Below are 21034 nucleotides of genomic sequence, written 5' to 3' on the forward strand. Positions count from 1 at the left end.
CCATTCTTGCTCTCTTATGGCAGTAATGGTGTGTGTCAGAAGCTGTTCTGTTAAAATCTATCCCATTCGAACAAAATTAAATACCGTTACTTAAAATTTATTTTTAAAAAATGAATGTGTCGAAGTTCTGGGGAGGAATTTAACCCAGGACCCCCTCCCCTCTCCCCTCCTCCGTGGATATGCCACTGAGTTGCTGTATTGATTTCGAAGTCAAGTTAACTCTGTGCTTGCGTGAGTGAACTTTTTGAGAGGAACATGGCTGACTTGTGCGTGATTTGCGATAAATCATACACTGAAGGTGATGTGATTGAAGTCAAAGAACGTGGTATTCAAACGTTTGTTGAAAGCAGCCATAGAAGAAGAGACGGAAAGCATATCAAATTCAAAGAGCTTACAATGGTGGCGATACAACATCTGCTCTTTTTAGACAAGGGAAAAAGAAATTTGTCAAGATCTTGAACTGTACAGTGTTACAACAAACTGTAAAAGTTTTCCGTAATGAAAATGCATCCCCTGATAGCATTGATGAAGCAGGGCAAAAAACTTTGATAGCATTATATGGGGGAAAGGACAGTGAAGAAACATTAAATTCCTTGAGGTTTAAGCTGTTTAAAAAAATCACTAATAAAAAGTACTTTTAATTTAGCCGCTCTTCCTCCCACTGCAGCAGCAGCACGTGAGCACTCTTTCCGTACATTTTTGCAAATTCAATTGGAGTGGATTCACGAAAAGCCCCTTAGATTGGGGCTGGAAAAAAAATAAGCATGGACTATTCCCAGTCGCAACCCGCAAAGAACCAGCTCCTTTAGAATTGCTCTCCACGATTTCGTGTAAGTGCAAAAAAGGCTGTACTCTGGTGTGTAGCTGTCGAAAAGCGGGCATCAACTGCTCTGCAATATGCTACAGCTGCAGAGGGCACGCATGCACCAACTCTCCGGAGGATGATGACGGCACTTCAAACTCAACTAACTTAGAAGCGGAAATTGATATACTGGAGGACAATTTAGAAGAAGTTGACTCATTGGAGGAGCGATATGATCATTTGCAAAATAATGAAAGTGGCAATGACCAAACTGACACTGACATTTGCAACACACTTTCAGCGTCAAGAAAAAAAATTAAGTTCATTTAACTGTTTATTTTATGTGTAACAAAATTGTTTATGTTAAATTTCATTAAGCTAGAAAATTATTGTAGTTTTTATCACAATTCCACACAATGTGAAACTTTCACATGTTGTCAAATGTTTTAGCGATGCTCAACGCATCATTTTAGGTGACCCATATGTATATATTGCATTTTACTTTTAATATCTAATGTCTTTCTTTATTTAACATAAGAAAATAAGAGCTGTTTTGAAATCTGGAATGTTGCCCTTTGTACCTCACGTTTTCGTAATTAAATATATTTTCTACAATTACGTGTCTAGTACCTTTTTAATTACTCTTATCTGTGTGTTAATTTGATCAATATTTCATTTTGCACTACTAGAATGCAAAAATTGAGTGTTCATTGAAATAAGTCTGACTGTTTATTTATCGTCAATAGTTAGATAAAAAGAAGATTACTTTTTATGAGTGATATATGAATACTGTTTCGAGTATAATTTCATCATACATACTCTGAGAAGCAAATTTTGCATTTCTGAACTTATTTTCTTTTATACTATTTTTAATTTCTTAGAAGAATTACTTTTAAGAATTACTTAGATATAAAAGCTGTGTTGTTAAATATATTGTATAATAGTTTCCCATTGGAAATGCATTAAAATTTCGATTGTAAGAAACCACCCTCCGGAATTTTTAGCGAATGGGAGAAATTTCAGCATAAAAAGGTTTATTCGGCCTCTAAGAAAGGGGTGAGTGGACGGAAGGGAGGGAACGAAGGTATTTCAGTGGAGAAAGGGAGAGCCGGTGGGAGTGGGAAGGGGTTAGCATAATTAACCTGGATACGCGTTTCCCCCCCTCCCTCCTTACTTTCAACTTCCTTCCTTCTCATTCGTACCTTTATTCCACCTACGATATATTTCTATTACAATAATGAACATAATAAAGTTTTCCTGCCATTTTTTTACGTTAGGGAGCGTAGGAACGAGGTGCGTTCTGGCTTTAAGCGCTTAATTAGTAATTTAAGCCAATTTTTGAAATAGAGTTGTGAGCTTAATATTTAACAAAAATGCAGGTTGTAGGTACTCATTTTGTTCAGTATTTTGTGCTCTACAAGAAACCTCTACGTATTTTTGGTCGTTTTAAGAGCCATTTTTGAGATATTGTAACACTAATGAAAAAACAGATGTTTTTTGGCACTAATTTGGACGCTGTGGCGAAAGCTCACTTAGTAGAAGGGGGAAAACTTAGTATGGTCATTACAGACCCATACGGCATAAATTAAAACAATTTCCAGCTTTCCACCAATTACTTCCGTATTCAACTACCCAACCACTGGGCTATTAGTTAATAATGTCTGAACTATCACAGTAAATTAATTCTTTGATTGTTTATACCAAGGCCCATTTACGTATTAATTTTCTATAACGTTAAAGATTTTCAAACAATTCTCCTACAGAAATCTTTACATATGATGAAATGAAATTACAAGGTTTTACTCTTAATTAATTGCGAAGAAATTAGGTACAAATATGAATATTAAATTCCTTAACAGTTAATTGATAAAATCTTCATGATTTTCTTAAAATAAAAGTGCTTTTCTTACAAATAGTGAAAAAACCAAATAAACCTGGTTTAAACCAAAAAAAAAACTTTTTTTACCAACCCTGTCTATTCTAAAAGTAATGCAATTATTTTTTAAAAAAGTAATTTATTGAACAGATTCGCATAAACACTTAAAATTCCTCAAAGCAATGCTCTGGGGCTTCTACATATTTTTTATAAGCATCTCTGCCATAACTGGTAAATGCCATGAAAAGCGTTTTTGGGGACCTCTCCCAAGGTCTATGTCACGGCTGATTGGATCTCTTCTATGGATAAAACATGGGTTCCTTTCAGGTCTGCCTCAATCCGAAGGAACAAAAAGTTTGCCGGGGCAATGTAAGGCTATAGGGGGGATAGAACAGCGTTTTCACCTGGTGTTTTGCCAGGAACTCACGAACTCGCAGCGTGTTGTGGCAAGACGCTTTGGCACGGTCTTGCCTCACATATTTCTCATTGCTAAATCTGGAGTAACAATGCAAAACACAGCAGTAGAGGACATGTCCAGTTCATTGGCAAAGAGTCACCTTGTTGTTGGTTTGCTGGTTGACGGCCACCCAGAGCGTTGTTCGTCTTGAACTCTTCCCAGCCCTCTTTTAAAATCTTGAACCACTTCAAAACTTGTGAGTAGGTCAGAGAAGAGTCCCCGTAAGATTCACGAATAATTCTGTTAGTCTCCTCAAGATATTTTGTTGTTTTGCAACAAAAGTTAATCTTGTACCATTTTTCCCGTTATACGGTCGGTGAGAAGAGGTTAACTTTAACTGACATCCGGCTAGTTCCACAGCTCAGAGAACCCTGAGACTGGTGCTCTGGGAAACCTTAGGACCTCTCGCACCTAACCAAAGTAGTTCCATTCCACTCCGACCAATAAAACAGGCCCGGGAAATTCAATTGCTTTCTTTTGGAATACATCTCGTATAGTGTTATGTGTGTACATTAATATCCAAGAACACCCATTCCTCATTTATATAAAATACATAAATTTCTGAAAGCTAGAGGGGCAGTTGATCCCTCCTGACCCCTCCCCCCCCCCCCTAAATGATGGGTCTGCCTGCAATTCACAAATTTCAAATTCTTATTCTAGATAAAGCATTTACTTTATGCAAGCAATTATAGTTTTGTAGAAAAATCTGCACAAAATTTTTTTTTTCGCCGCTAGAGTTGCTGGGGAGTGTTTTTGCTGCTCCTGAGATAAGTGATTTTTTACTGTAATTGTTTATTTTACTACTTTAGTTTCAGTATTTTTATAGTATTTTATCATATAATTAAGTATTCTTGTGCTTTTAAGTCTTATTTTTGATTTACTTGCTTTCTTTAAGTGTTTTTCTATTCTGTGTAGCTAAGCCTAAATTGTGCTGATTTCTTGTTGTTAAGCCTGAGTGCTCTGTTTAGGGTGTAACTTGTTTATTTTAATTTACTGCTTGTCTTAGGATTTAGTAATATTTGTATCTTTTACTTCCAATGCTTTCTAATTCTAATAATTAGCATTATTTCTCCAATTTTGTATTTTTGTATTGACTTTTTAAGTGTACCATTTTGAGCTAGAATGGGAGTTATATGCATAATGAAGGAGGTTAAAAGTGGTAAAGGGGACAAGTGGATTTCTTGTGACCTATGTCGGATGTTCTGCTTGTTTAAGGGGAAGGATGAGTCTGAGAAGGATTTCATTTGTACAAATTGTGTTGAACTCTCAGAAATCAGAGTTAGGATGCTTACTTTGGAGGGTGAGTTAGCATTAGGCTGTAGGCATGTAGATGGGGTAAACACTCCAGAGGGAAAGGGGAAAGTTAGCAAAAAGGATGTGGGCATTAGCTGTGTGTTAGATAGTGGGAAAATTCCAGAGGTCAAGGGGAAAGTTATTGCTGATGTGACTGACTGGGAAACAAAGGGTATAATTTTTGGAGATTCAATGGTGCGTGAGGTGGGAAACTCAATAGGCAGAGTTAGACGTAAAGTGGCTAGATGTTGTTTGCCAGGGGCTCGGGTGAGATATGTAATTAGGGTTGCTGAAAAGAAGGGGGTATTTAATACAGAGGATGTAGTTACTTTGTGGGTGGGAACTAACGATGTAGGCCATAGTAACAACGATGAGTTTACAAAGGAATGGGATTCCCTGTTGGACAAAGCAACCAACTGTTCGGCAAATGTTCAAGTGGTTGGTTTGCTTCCCAGGTATGGTGTGCATAGGAGTTGGTTAAACCAACGGGCTAGGTGTATGAACCTGGTACTCAAGGAAATTTGCTTTAAGCGTAGTATCAGGTTTATTGATGTGTGGAGTAAATGTAAACGCGATTGGATTGCTAGGGATGGCCCGCATCTGAGCTCTACAGGGGTCAAAATGGTTAGTGGTTTGGTTTTAGAGGCTTCAGAATCAAAAAACTAAGTTGGAATGGGGGGCATGGTTTAAGGAGCAGAATTCGAAAGGGTACTAACTATTGGGATTTTAGTAGAAATGGAAATAGGGTGGCTAATAAGATAAAAGATTTTAACAGTTGGGATTCAAACAATCGTGCAGCATTAAATAAAAGTAAGATGGGCTTACTTAAGGTTTTTTATACAAATGCTCGTAGTATTAGGAACAAGATGGAAGAATTGAAAAGCATAATTATAGACGAGAGGTTAGATATTACTGGAGTTACCGAGACATGGGCTACCGAAAATGATGATGATTGCTGGGGTGATGATCTATTGCTGGGTATAATTTGTTTAGACAAGATAGAGTAGGTAAAAGAGGTGGTGGGGCTTTATTTTATCAGAGACACTTTAATTTGCAATGAATTGGTAATAAATGATAAACCTAATGAGATTGATATGATTTGGCTGGAGTTGATTAGTAATAAGGGCAAAAAACTATGTTTAGGGAATATTTATAGGCCACCCAACTTAAGCCAGGGTCAAGACGAACAGATGTTTAGTATTATTAGTGACATTTCTAGCAAGGGGTCAGTCATCATAATGGGAGATTTTAATTTTCCAGGAATTGATTGGAATAAATTTTACCATAGTAATAGCAGAGAAGAGGAATTTTTGAAAGTAATTAGTGACTGTTTCTTAGATCAAATTATAACTCAGGGTACTCGACAGGTTGCTATTTTGGATCTAGTTTTCTGCGACATGGAAGGCTCTGTTCAGGGGTTATATGTAGGGGAACACATTGGAGATAGTGACCACAACAATATTAGGTTTGGGATTAAATTTGATATGCACAAAGTAGAGAATTTTAGGTTTGTGCCCAATTTCAGAAATACTGACTTTGTGGCACTTCGGCAGAGTTTGAAAGCAGTTTTTCCTTTTGGATTGGACAATAGTGATGTGAATCTTCAATGGGCAGAGTTTAAGGAAAATCTAGCGAATATGGTTAGGGATCATGTTCCTTTTAGGAGAAAGGGTGTCAACACTAAAATTTGGCCAATGTGGTTCTCCAGGGAAACTAAAGATGCTCTAAATTACAAGCAAGCTGCTTTTCATAGGTTTAGAGAAACAGGTCACAGTGCAGGTAGGCTCCAATATTGTAAGGCAAGGCGTAAATTTAAGTATTTGGTACGGATTCAGAAAAGAGAGTTGGAGCAAAGACTGGCAGATAACATAAACAGGAATCCCAAGAGATTTTTTGCATACGCTAATTCGGGGAAAGTTCGAAATAGTCATATTGGGCCACTGGTTGATGAGCACAGAATTTTAATTCAGGACGATAGTGATATTGCTAATGTTCTTAATAACTTTTTTTCGAGTGTTTTTAATGATAACTGTATCTCAACAGTTGACACTAACAAGACACAAGCTATAGTACAGCTTGAGGACTTTGTATTTTCCAGGGATGACGTTTTACTTCATTTGAAAAAAATTAAAGAGACTAAGGCTCTGGGGCCAGATAATATTTATCCGAAAATTTTAGTTGAATGTGCAGAGGAATTAGCAGATGTAATCGCAAACATTTTCAATGCTTCTTATAATTCGGGGACAGTGCCAGAGGACTGGAAGCTGGCTAACATTACACCTCTCTTCAAGAAAGGGTCTAAAGGGAGTGCGGGAAATTATAGACCTGTGAGTCTAACTTCGGTGGTTTGCAAAATTTTTGAAACATTGATGAAAATTAAGATAGTAAATTTTCTAGAGACTAATAATCTATTGACTAGTTTTCAGTACGGTTTCAGGAAAGGTAAATCTTGTGCAACTAATTTATTACATTTCTATGACAAAGTTATCATGGCTTTGGACAATAAGAAGCCTGTAGATGTTGTTTACATTGATTTTCAAAAAGCTTTCGATAAGGTACCGCATGTTGCTCTACTTAGCAAATTAGCTGATATAGGAATAGGAGGGAAAACTTTCATTTGGGTAAAAAACTGGCTGACCGGAAGGAAACAAAGAGTAGTTGTAAGGGGAAATTATTCTAATTGGAGTGAGGTCTTAAGCGGAGTTCCTCAAGGATCAGTGTTAGGGCCTGTTTTGTTCATTGTCTTTATGAACGATATTCATAAAAATATTTCTGGGAACAAGAATTGTTTTGCTGATGATGTCAAAGTTATGGGGATTGTAGAAAATGAAGAACAAGCAAATCAGCTGCAAGAGGATCTAGATCATATTACGGAGTGGGCTGATAAATGGGGTATGGCTGTTAATGTTGGGAAATGTCAAGTGCTACATTTAGGGCATGGAAATAAGTGTACAAGTTATTATTTGCAAGGTTTAGTCATTAGTCAGGCAGACAAAGTTACTGATCTTAATAAGTCAGGATTTAAAGTTTAGCCAACAGTGCAGCATTGCTAGCTACAAAGCCAATAAGATGCTTGGGTTTATCAATAGATCTATTTCAAATAAATCTAAAGAAGTTCTTCTGCCCTTATATAGAAGTTTGGTAAGACTCCATTTGGAGTATGCTGCTCAGTTTTGGTCTCCTTATCTTAAGAAAGACATTAATGTATTGGAAAGGGTTCAAAGGCGGGTTACAAAGCTAATAAGTGGACTTTCCCACTTAGATAATGATTCCAGGCTTAGAAGGCTAAAAATGTACAGTCTTGAGCAAAGAAGAGACCGAGGGGACATGATTCAGCTGTTTAAATTTATTAAAACGAAAGATGTTACGGGGCTAAAGTTTAGCACTGAAAACAGGACAAGGGGTCATTGTTTTAAGCTATTTAAATCTCAGGCTAACATGGATATTAGGAAAAATTATTATTTTAGCAGGGAACAGCTTACCGGAAGAGGTGGTAATGAGCAAAGGAGTAGACAGTTTTAAGAGGGCCATTGATCTTCACTGGGGATTGTAAATTGACTAAGACCAGTCTAGCTGGGCCCAGAGCCTGTTGCTGGTCGTCACTTTTGTATTTGTATTTGTATTTATAAATATAAGCAAATGTTTTCTCTTTACTTTGTAAGCAACTTTTTATTGCACATACACAAAAATTCTTTGTTATTGATTCTACTGTATTGCATAAATTATAGGTAAAAATAATTCTGTGTGAAACATTAATAATTTTAAATGTTCCTTATATAGCCAAAATACAGGGTCACACAATATGGGCAGTAAAATTTTTTAACACAGTATCAATTTGAATACGAATTACAAAATGAAAAAAAAGAATAAAGATATTTCAAATCAGATACCTACTAAAGAATAAATAAAAACAAATTAAATAAGAAATGCAAATAATTAGACATTTCTACTTTTGAAGGGTAGCAAATTATATACATAGTAGGAAAATTTACCTCCCTCTGATGAAAAAAAAAAAAAGCAGAAAAACGTCAAAACAAAGCACAATTTAAACGCTTTAAATATGTGATGTTCGACTCGAAATAGCAATTAAAAACAGCCTTTATAGTAAAGTGTATATGAGCATATATAAAAAATTTCACATTATTTTTTTAAATTTTGAACAATTGAATCGAAAGTATGAAATACTAAAAGATGAACTTTCTACTGCAATTTTTCACCCATAACATTGAGAAAAACAAATATTGAAAACGAAACTATTTTCAAAAACAGAAACGAATGTAACAAATTTCAGACTAAGTTTACGTAAGTCTGATGTCTGATGCAAGAAAACTACTATTTTACTGTGTTCAAAACTGAATATCTGATAAAAAGTACTTCATAAATAAAGATACCATTTTGAATATTTTTCGACGAAGAAATCTCCGCAGTTCAGAGACTTTAGCAAATAGATAAGGCTTTTAAAAATATAAATAAATATCACGAAAACGATTTCTTGAAAACATATGTCACGCCATCACCGATTGATTGCCATTCAGTAAGAGTAAATTTCTCCACTCAAACCTGCAATTCGCTAATAACTGATCAAAAACATTGCATTTTCTAAAAAAAAATTGCAAGTTCACTTGAAGACAGCTGTTTCAATGCCTTAGGAAGCCTTTTCTTCATGATGGGGAAACTTTCTGCTGACTGAAAAAAGTGCTCCATAAACCTTGAAACAGCTGTCCGAAATTCCTATTTGTTTTCCTTCATGCCGTATAAGTTGTTTAAACAGCATTGTTGTTGGTTGAAACTGGACGATTATTTCACTTGTGCGGGCATTGAATTCTTAAATAACGCAACTTTGTTGAAATTTTAAACTTTATAAAAACAAACTTCTTCGGGTAAGTAGCTTATCGAATAATAAGAAGTGAAATCAAGATTTGATTTTAGTGACATCTATCGGTTGTATGTTGTAACACAAATTATTGACAGCAGATAAACATCAACAAGCCAAAGTTTTTCAAGTTTATTCATGTTTTAAAATTTTCTCTGCGATTTTTTTAATTATTATTATGGCCACAAAGAGCGACGGTGGTATATAATATTTTATACTTTTCCAATTGTATTTTCCAAATTTTCTATCACTTCATAGATTTGTTATTCATTATTTTCATTATTTTCATTAGTTAATGAAATTTATGCACGGTATTTTTAAAAGGGACTCAGATATTTGCAATTTTATTTGTAATTTAACAAAGTTTATTTTTCTATAACATTGTAAAATTCATTTTTGTCACTGTCACCTATTTTATATTTTCCTCTGTTTTATATGCTATCATCAGTTGATATTTGTTTTCAATTATATTTTCTAAATGAAAAAATTGCAGTTAATATCTAAAGTTGTCGATTTTTATATGTGACGCGACAGAGCTAAATGATTGTATTCGTTTTTTTTAATTTTCTCTATTTACGCGTTATTTTTTTCAGATTTTTTTCCACAATAAAGCTAGGTTTTCACTTTTTTACTTCAGTTTTTGGATTATTTGATGCCAAGAACTTGTCTCTGCAGAATATTTTGTATCAAAAACACTACCTTATATGATTTAAAAGCTGCTTTTTAAAAACATTTTACTGTTTTTTTTCTTGAGATGAATCGCAAATTTTAAAACATAATATTGATGAAAACTCAGAATGAATTTTGTGCTTAATAGATTAAAATTTGAAATTCAACGATCCTGAAAAAAAGCAAGGATCTGTATAACAAGCTTACAAAATCTTCTGAAAACTTCGTAAAATGTTGTGATTTCTATGAACTATTTGAATCTATTTTATCTACAAATTTCAATATTATTTATTTTCACACTTTTGAATAACTCAATCATGCCTCTCTTACACTTCTAAGTAGTGATTGCACAATGCACATTTTGGCAGTTGGACAAATACCGAAGCTTTGACTGCAATTGATCATTAGCATAGAACCTGCATAAATATGAGCAGTGGCGCAGTCAGAAAAATTTCCTGGGAGTTTTTTTCAAAATCGGAAATTGTTGCTTCATTTTGCATTTATTTGCAAAAATATTCAAAATATTTGAATAAAGTGTTTCTATGGATTAGTAATTATTCATTTACAACACTTGGTCAAAAGTAATTAATAATTCATCTTGATATTGCTATGACTTTAAAACAAAGAAAGGGGAAAAGAAGCAAAGTATATTTCTCATTAGCTTTACTTTAATCTTATTTTCAGTTTTTGTGGGGTTTTTTTTTTGCAAGATCATTAAAAACCTTTTCTTCAAATACACGAATGTGAAATACTAGCTGATAACGGTTTCGATCTTTCGGTGAGAATTGGGAAGGAGCCTCAGAAAAACCGGTGTGGTAGACTTCCTCTCTCTAGATTTCCCTAAAATGGATTTTTGCAGTGCAGGAAGTACTGAATGACACATGATACCCTCTGTTGCGCTTTATTGAGATCATTTTAGCTGTTTTATACCTGTTGAGTGCTTGCTCAGCATGAAATATTACTTGCGCATTTAAGAATTGGAAAGTAAAAGTTTAAAGACTCTTTTTTTCCTCAATTTGTATGGAAGAGATGAATGTATTCGAGTGCTGGGAGGGGTTTTAACCCCAAAACCCCTCCTGTGGCTGTGCCACTGAATATGCAGTCAAACCTTGTTAAATTTCATCATTTTATTGTAATTTTTATTAGTTAAACACTCACTAATTGTACATGCTAATATTAAATTTTATCACAGAAAATTTAATATTAGCATGTACAGCTGCTAGTTCATTCTTCCTTTGTTTGTTTCTTCAGCAAGCTCTAATTCACTCCTAAGGGTTTTGACAAACTGGAGTGTTTTGGACAGTTTAAAGCAGCCAAAACCTCAAAAACTCAGTATCTCAAAATATTTTCTCTTCCTGATAGATTTGAGGTATCAAGATTGTGCTGTATATCAGTCAAATTATGCTCCACCTGATTTAATGTTCTTAATATCATACAAAATTTTAAGCTTTACCTGATATTTTTTAATTATCTAATGTCTCCAGTTAAAAGATTTATTTTTGCTTTACATTGTTAGTCCCTAAAAAGCAAATATTTATTTTTTCTTCTTTTTTTGGTCTTAAGTAGGAGAAGTCACCACGAGTTTCATTAAATATTTCTCAAAATTCCACATCTTTTGAAAATGTTAAAATTGTTAACTTTTTCATGTTAATTTTTGAGCAGAATTTGGTAAGTAGAGCTACCTGTCTGGGGTGGGTTGGTGAGCGTTTCAAAAAGAACTTTAGTCACACTTTTAATGATAATTGGCACACAGAAGGGAGGTCTTGACTCCCCCCTCATAACTCGTAGCTTTTTCCCCCATTGCTTATGATTGTATGTATTTTGTACGTAAAATAATTTTAATCAATAATTTCAGTTCTAATAAATGAAAAAAATAAATCCTCATGGTAAAATATTTTTTTTTTAAATTTTAAAAACAAATTGCACTAGTGAGAGATTTTTCTTGAGTTCATGAAGGTTAAAAACATAACTGAGAAATACCATATGTGATGAACGTTTAAATGGTCTTGCACTGCTGAATTCAAGCAACGTCACCATGTGCGTAGGTTATAAATCAAATCCAATGGAAAAAATTAGCTAGAAAATTAGATTTTTCTCTAAAATATTTGTGAGCGTATAGAAGCAGACTGTTGACTATAAATGAATACACAGTCATAATTATGTTTTTAGTTTTGTAATTACAGATTAAAAGGAGATTTTATTTCTTCTATGAATTTGATGCTTCTATAACAATGAATTTGCCTTGCTGTTTTCTTTTTTGAATTATCAGAAAAGAAAATGCATATATTCTCATGCTTTCTGATAATTTAATTAAGTACAGTGTAACTTCAATTTATAACAATGCCAGATTTACGATTTCTCCAATTTAATGATACGTTTCACTGGTACAGATTTGACTGCATTGAATGATTACTTCTCATTGATTCTATTGAATGATTCATTGATTTGCTCCTAAATTTAATGATATCCTTGATTTAACGATAGCTTTTTCCAGTCCCTTGACAATCATTAAAACGAGGTTATACTGTATTTGTTATTGATGTTTTTTTTTCATTAATTTATGCTAATTATTTAACCAGTTTTTTAAACTTCTTTTTTTTTTGCTTTTGAGAATCCATAAAATCAAGTGAATATGTTTGACAGTGTATCGGGTAATGATATGAGTATAAGACTTTCGGCCCTGGACCCTCCATTTTCAAAATTCCTGTGTGTGCCACTGAATAAATACCATCAACATTACAGTCCGACCCCAATTTAACGAACCTCTATTTAACAAATTTTGTGATTTACCGAATTTTTCCTTTTTCCCAACTAAACTGAAGGCAAAAACCCCTATTTACCGAAATATAAACCTCAAATTAAGGAATTATTTTAACAGCAAAAAAAAAAATTTTTTTTGTTAATTTGAGTTAGGAAGTATTGGATTATTTTTTAAATGATGTATCCATATTGCCTGAAGCAGAAAAAGACTTTTCTTGGAGTCTGCAGTTTTTGATGGCCGAGGAAACAATCAATGAACAGCGATTCTGATGCAGAAAGCGATAATCCTCACATCAAAACTTACTTTTTCAAATGCTTTAAATGGCCTGGAAACTAAAAACATATCTCATGCAGCAGGCTGTAACTGACAGTATTTTCTTCTCTCCATAAAGTCGAAAAAGAACTATTTCGAGTCAAGTATTAAGGAAATTGGTAAAAATCTATTACTCAGTACTTTAAAATTTCAAATTAACTAGTGAGATACTAATAGTGAGATAACTAGTTAGATGTAATTAACTAGACTATAAGAGGCAGAATGCTGAATAAACAGTAGTTCATAAAATTAAATTTTAAAGTAAAATAAACACTTTCTAAGGTAAGTGAAGTTTTTTTTTTTTTAATTTTCACACCTCGATATTACAAATAACCCTGATTTAGAGTATAAAAGTCCCAAGTAATTCATTAAATCAGGATCCAACTGTATTAACTGAATGGCTTATGGTTCCAAGAGTTCAATACACGCAATGTTTTAAATTTAGTATGTTTTATTGCAAGTTGAGATTGTGCATAACATAAGAGACAACATTTTATATATTCAATAATAGTAAAAAAAATGCCATAAATTTTCTTCTGCCGAATCTCACCTCATGATGCGGCCAGATCGAAGCTTTGGCGAGACCAAAGCTTTGTGACTTCTCCACCTCTAATGAAAAAACCAATCTGCCTGCTTTTAGAAATAACTCTCATGACTTAAATTGTTTCTTTAACCATTGTAAATGAGAAAATTGTAAATTACTTTTCAATTTTATCATTTTCCAATTATCAATATGCAATTCTAATTCTATGCATTTTTTTTTTTTTTTTTTTTTGTAGATTTTGAAGAGTGGTTACAAAATGTTGTTGATTATTATTCCAACTTAAGTGATGTTGAAAGAAATCTCACTATTGATTGCATTATAGCTTGCAGTGGCTCTTCACAGTTATTGCATTTACATTCTCAAACCAAAGCACTTTTACATCGTGACTTTTTGAAATTATTGCCAGCAGAACTGAGGGAGCATCTATTGTCATATCTGGATGGCAAATCTCTATTAACTTGTTGCTGTGTGAGCAAAACATGGAACCAAGTCATCTGTTCATCTTCAAGGGTCTGGCAACAAGCTTGCTTGCGATCTGGCCTTGTCATCTGCAAGTATTTAGATAATATTGATGCAAAGTATTGGAAGTCATTTTATGTTGAGATGGCTAGAAGGCGGCATCAAATGATAACACAAAAGTGCTTCAACTCAAAAACATATGATCGTAATTTACGGCGAGTAACTGCTGTTCACTATTACAAAAGCAAAGTCGCAACTGGTAATACATGTTCTATACTTTTGCTTTTAAATTTAGTGCTTGTTCTATTGAAATATTTAACTTTAGTTTCTCAAACTAAATCTTTTTTGTGCTATTGATTTTTAAAGTTGTGGGAGGGAGGAAAGGGGTGCCAGAAAATACTCACCCCAGGTACCATCATCTCTTGGAACGGCCCTGCCCTTCTCCCTCCTTTGTCAAAGTCTTACATTTCCCTATACCTTGTGTCTTCACCTCATCACATTTCATGATGTCTTACACACACACACACCAAAAATATTTCAACCAAAATGTATGATGTCATACTTTACCTCTCCCTACTCTTTTTCACAAGCTGTTACATTTTCACTAGTGCCCCTCCCCACCTAGCCCATACAAGGGTGACATCATTTGTGGGCAACCTCTAAGAATTTTTTTTTCATATCCATTTTGAAATTATAATTGTTTGCAATATAAATTATTTCATTTTTTAAATAATGGGTGAGAGAAACAATGAAAAAAATAAATTGCTTTGAAACTAATTTATTGTGTGATTGCAGTTGATATATCTTGAAGGAGAACAAGTTGGTACATTTGCTGCATTAGTTAGAAATTCATAAGAAACTGAGCAGACTTTATCTAGGTTTTAGAAATGAAATATTAAAATTATTTTCTGATAATACTTTAAAATATTTAAGATTTTAATTGAAAATGTATGTGTTGCATATTTATTTCCTCTTTTGTCTCTTTCAGCATCTGACAGCAAAATTATACAAATTTGGGATTGTGCGAAGGATCAATGTCTTATAACAATAAGGACCGATGCCAGCATTGCATCTATCAAGTTTGATGATAATATTATTATTGCTTCATCATACCTAGGTCACATGGTGTCTTGGGATGCAGTATCTGGTGAGCGACTAGCCGAGTATATGAGGCATGGAGGTGCAGTCTTTACTTTTGATTACTCCCAGGATTTGAATGTTGTCATTAGTGGAGCTGCTGACTGCCGTATTAAAATATGGGCACTATCAAATGGGTTTCTTTACAAGACACTAACTGATCACAATTGGTGGGTGTTAAAAGTCATGCTGACTCCGTATCCTGCTGAAAAGGGCAGCAAACAGCAAAATCGCCATTTGATATTCAGCATGGACAAAACCACTGTAGTTGTTAGATTAATGAGTTTTGTGGCAGAAACTATAACACCTGAAGGCTTGTACATGACAACTTTGTATTCAATTTTACTTGGACGCTCTGATGATATCTGTTTGTTTACACCAGGTTTGCACTTTGATGGGGACTTTTTGTACTTCCCAAAAGAATCTTTTGATAATCGTGGCTGTGCGGTTTTATGCAAGTGGGATGTGAAACGAAAATGTATGATTTCTGAAATGGAACTGAACTTAAAAGTCAAGGCTCTCCTTGGTGTAGGAAAAAAGTATCTAGTTGTTCTTACTCCCTGGCAGGACAAAACAACTCCAAACTTCATTGTGATGGACAAAGAAAGCAAAGAAAAAGTTGCTTTATGGCATTTACCACCTTCAAAGTGAGTAAAGTCACTATTTCTCTAAATCTGATACAATTTATAAGGATGGAAACATAAATATTATTGTTGCTATCGGTTTTTTAAATGTATTTTGTTATCAGCAAACAGTTCAGGTTTTGACTGTGTACCTTACTGAAGTATAGATTTTGAAATGTATTTGAAAGCCTCTCTGAAGACATGATACAATGTAATCTATTTTTGTAACCACCCTCTTCTCTCCTACACACTTCTTTGTTTTTTGTTTTCATCTTATTTGTTTGCTTGAACCTCAATTTAACAAAACATATGTATATCAGATTATGGGAATGCACATCGAGTTCTAAATGTTAATTAACTGTGCATTATTAAAAATCAACCCAATAGTTTAGATTTAAAATTTAGAAAGTAGAGAGTTGTAATTATAGGCATTTTATCTGTATTGGTAACAACCTTTATTTTTTAAGTTATGCAAAACAAATGTAGAAAAATGCTGGTCTCTAAAAATTGTATTTTTGAGGTGCGCTTTCCTTGCATAAAAGAGTAATAAAGGTTTGCCAGAATAATTTGGATTGGCTAACTAAAATGGCTGCCATAGCCCATGCATTTATTATGGAGCTCCCTTGCTAGAATGTGCCATAGACCACTTCTGTTTTTGTCAAAATGTGTACAAAAATTAGTTAATCACATTCATTTTCAGTTCAGATCCCTTCTAAATCTAGGCCTTATTGTGTGTAGTACCTCCTAGAAACTCCCTCCCCCACACGAGGGCCTTGATAGCTGCAACACTTTTGGAAATCCAGTTACAGCAAACTCCCGATTATCCGCGGAATAGGGTGGCATGGTAACCGCGGATAATATGAATAATAGATTTTTAAAAAAACGATACTACTGTATACCATAGTTTAAAAGTATGAATAACTCACATATAAATTTAAATTATAGCTAAAAACATTACGACGTTCAATCCTCTAACATTGAATGTAAAAAATATACATATGTGAAAGCTAAAACCGAACAGTAACACTATCATTAAAAATTAAGTTTAAAAAACATTTAATGACCGTTTAAAAAAAATAGTGAAAAGACCGACGATAAACCGACCGCCGATTATCGGAAGTTTACTGTATTATTATCAAACCTGTACATTGAAACCCAGTAAAAAGAAAAAATGTAATGCTCAAAGCAAAAGAGAATGCTCCTAATTAGAGATTGAACATTATTCAAAATGTCAGTAGTACCCTCAGTGTTAAGAGTTCCCCATTGTTGTTCTAGATAGAGCACATTAGGTGTGCGTGACATGGCCAATGTATAGCCTGTAATACCTCTGTTAGTGATCACATCAGTCAGAATGTAAAAATCTATATGATTTGTAATAATTTAATTTAAAATGACATTAATTTCAGAGTAATTATTGGTTTGCTTTAATTTTTTTACAGACCTTCTACACCTGACTGTGCTCAGTTATGCCTTGGTGAAAAAGATTGGCTTGATGGATTAGATGGAAACAATGATCAAGGTGTTTTACTGACTGCTGCAACCGATGACAACTCGGTCTACGTATTGAAATGGTCACCTCGCTCCAATGGTGCTGTCACATAGTTTAGTTCTATCAGGTTTTTCTGTATTTCAGATATGGAATTATATACTTTTTCAAGATACATAATACTAAAATATTTTGCAATTAAATATATCTGCACAGCTTGACACAACAGTCATTATTGGCTGTTAAGCACAAACCAAACATACAATACAAAACATGTATATTCAGTAAGTTACCACCCTATAGCCAGGGCTAAGGCAGAAATACATGAAATACACCGCCAGCTCAGTCAGTTCCAGCCGAGGACTACAGTTTCGTGCTTATTAGCACTCATCAGCCCGGCATAGGAAAGTGACTGAGCTGGAGATGGAGAACCTCTTAAGGAAGCCAAGAGTGCCTAACAAACTGGTAGCTAATATAGAATTAACCGAACCATTGCTTCGGTCACTCGTATGGTCTGTGCTAATTCTATATTAGCTACCAGTTTGTTTGGCACTCTTGGCTTCCTTAAGAGGTTTTCCACCTCCAGCTCAGCCACTTCCTATACTGGGCTGATGAGTGCTAATAAGCACGAAACTGCAGTCCTCGGCTGGAATTGACTGAGCTGGCGGTGTATTTCATGTACAAAACATGCATGTTCATTATAATGTATTATATTGTTGATTATATGTTATATATGTTGCTGTTATCTATTTGCCATATTGCTGGTTCATCTGTTCTTAATGACTTCAGCCTTTTCTAGTCTATTATGACATGCTTTTCAGAGCTATTGTTGGAAAATTGTTTTGTGTTTCATTCCAAATATTCATTCCCTTACCTTATAGCCTTCTTTTTTGTATGTTTTCTTCATGTATTTTATCAGTGTATATATATATTAACTTGTTATATGTATTTATTGTGATTTTATCTTACAAGCCAATTACTTACAAAAGACTTTCGTTTTGCAATATTATTGCTTCAATGTTTTTGCTTTATTTTTCAGTGAGGATTAGATTTGAAATCATTTTATGTTTACTAATGATTAATTATCTTGTGAATGAAATACACAATTTTGAATCCTTGTGTTTTTAATATTTTTTTTTTAATACTTGTTACACAAGGCCATAGCCAGAAACTTTTATAATTGGGGGATATAAGGCGCAGGCTTGATGTGTGTGGGGAGGGAGGGTATCAGCCAGTGGCGGATCCACGGGGGGGGGGGGGGGGGGCGATTGGGCAATCCCCCTCAAAAGGTTTGTAAACTCAAAAAATGTCTGGGAAAAGGTCACCAAACTCTCCCCCCCCCCCCCCCCAAACACAATCTCTCTCATGTCATCAAAGATCGCCAAAATTTTGAATTTTTAGAGTTTCAATTTCGAAAAAATCGGTGGAATCAAAAACTTTTTCGAAAAGGTCATTAATGAGGGCCTTCAATTATGTTTTTAGAATTTCAATTCCAAAAAAATTCCCAGGGAGAGCCCCTGATTCCAAGCCCTTCCCCTAACATCAATGAAGATCCACTAACAATACGTTTTTAAAGCTTCAATAACAAAAAGTTGAGGGATAGCTCCTAACTCCATCCTTTTCCTTAGCACTGCAAAATATGGCCAAGCATCGCATTTCAAGGCTCCAATTCGCAAAAATTTCTGATGGAAAGTTTCAAACCCTGTTCCTCCCCCCTACATCACAAAAGATGGCTTACAACTCCGTTTTCAAGGCTTCAATTTCGAAAAATTTCCAGAGAGGAGCCCTCCCCATGTCCTTTCCTCATCTTTCAACTTTATTCAAAGATCGTCTAAAACAGAGTTTTTGGAACTCCTACATCGAAAAGTTTCTGGGGAAAAGTTCTGAACCCCATGTCTTCTGCTACGTCATCAAAGGTGGCCTATATTTTTAGGACTTCAATTCCGAAATTTTTTCTGGGGGAAATCCTCAAGCCCCCTGGTTTTTTAGTATCATTTAAGATATCTAAAATCAGGTTTTTGAAGCTTTAATACAAAAAAAAAGAAAAGAAAAAACGACTGGGGAGAATTCTTGAATTTCATCTTTGCCATTCAAGCAACCAAAGATAACAAAATTGTGTTTTCAAAAATATACCCTTAAATTTCAAAAAATTTCCGGAGGTGGACCTCCAAGCCTCCCTTCTTATTAACCACCAAATAGTCTAAAAATGCGTTCCTAACAAAAAATTTTGAGGGAGAGCCCGCAAACACTTCTACTTATGCACAAATATTAAACAACTCAATCAACAAACAAATCCATAAATACAATTGAGGACCTAAATGGCCACTGAAAATATTTCGCAAGTCTTCAAACAAATCAAAAGTTGAAGGGTTTAATTTAGATGATGGATCCAGAATATTAGAAGAAATTCTTTTTTCTCTTTTTTAATTTTTTATTTTTGGTACATTAATCACTTATAACTTTTATTCAAACTCTTTGAACAATATACATTATTCGGGGGGGGAAAAAAGACATCATGCTTCATTTTTAAAAGCTTTTTAAAGATTTTATTTTCATTAGTCCCCCCCCCTACCCCATAATGCATTACTCAATCGCCCCTCCCAACAGGATCATCTGAATCCACCACTGGTATCAACACATTTCAGATAAGTAGTGTTACATGTAATTTTATTGATTAAAAAAAAATTCTTTATTTTTACCCCGAAGTTGCACTTTTAGAGAGGAGGAACAGTGTATTTTGTGAAACATTTTTAAACAAAATTTTTTATTCGATGGTGAAAAAAAACAAAACAAAAAACAACACATTAGTCAAATTTAAAATTGATTAACATTAAAAGTTGTCCCTTTTTTTAAACTAAATTTAAGAGGAATCAAGCAAGCTTAAGTGCTTGAAATTGTACTGTAGATTGAACTTGTAGATTTGCACAAGATAAATAAAATAAAATAAAATAAATAAGTAAATAAATGAATAATTTTTTGTAGAAAAAAATTGAGATTGTTCTTTTTTGTATTCCAATTTTAAACGAAATTTTCTTATATACCTATTTTGAGAACAAAAATTCCTTCCATGCTTTTAATATCTCTACCCAAAAGGTCTGCTTCTGTTTACTTAAGAGTCATTCCATATCAAGTGACCTAGTGGTCCCCGCTCGACCATCTCCGATTAGGATGAAATTTTATAGGGGTGTAGAGATGCCTTTGAAACTAACCTATGCAAATTTTTAACGTTCGAGATCAAAATCCTGAATATCTAGGATCTCCCAAAAAAGTGACCCAAAATAGCAAATGAGATTAAATCTCATTTGCCATTTTGTCACAAAAATCATCTTTGTGACAACTAGCCACAGGCTAAGATTGCAGAAGATTTTGTCACACTGGAAATTGAAATTTTTGGAGCTCAAAATATGTTTTTGCTGTTGATACATTCAAGTATTTTTGTGACTTAGATTTTGTGTAGCACTCATGTTAACTAGTGTAAAAGCACGGTGGGGAAATTTTTTTGTAGACTTTAGGTTATCATAAAATCTGAACAAAAATAATTCAAAGGCTCGTACTTCATAATTCAAACTTTCTTAGTTCATTAGAACGTTTGTAACTACCATATAAAGAATAAAAAAAGGTTAGACTTAGGGCTGTTCTTTTGTATATTGATTAAAAAAAGTTGCTTTATACCTTACAGGGGAAGGGGAAACCAACTCTTCGCTATTGCCTTGTTGTTACATATTAAATTCATTTATTTATC

At 34.1% G+C, this 21034-nt stretch overlaps 2 protein-coding genes across 2 annotated transcripts in view; one reads left to right on the forward strand and one right to left on the reverse strand.

Moving 5' to 3' along the window:
• Positions 1 to 8972, reverse strand: part of LOC129223764 (ATP-dependent Clp protease ATP-binding subunit clpX-like, mitochondrial) — a 70790-nt gene extending 61818 nt beyond the window's left edge. The window contains 1 exon segment of the mRNA XM_054858123.1: positions 8820 to 8972. The gene's annotated coding sequence lies outside the window, so the exon portion shown is untranslated.
• Positions 8973 to 9479: 507 nt separating this feature from the next.
• Positions 9480 to 17408, forward strand: LOC129224889 (F-box/WD repeat-containing protein 2-like). Its single transcript, XM_054859435.1, has 4 exons — positions 9480 to 9501; positions 13823 to 14305; positions 15035 to 15830; positions 17246 to 17408. Exons 1-4 carry the CDS (start codon positions 9480 to 9482, stop codon positions 17406 to 17408), a joined length of 1464 nt encoding a protein of 487 aa, XP_054715410.1.
• The last annotated feature ends 3626 nt before the right edge of the window (positions 17409 to 21034 follow it).

This window comes from Uloborus diversus, chromosome 6 (assembly GCF_026930045.1).
Source record: "Uloborus diversus isolate 005 chromosome 6, Udiv.v.3.1, whole genome shotgun sequence".
In the NCBI taxonomy this organism is placed as follows: Eukaryota; Metazoa; Arthropoda; class Arachnida; order Araneae; family Uloboridae; genus Uloborus; species Uloborus diversus.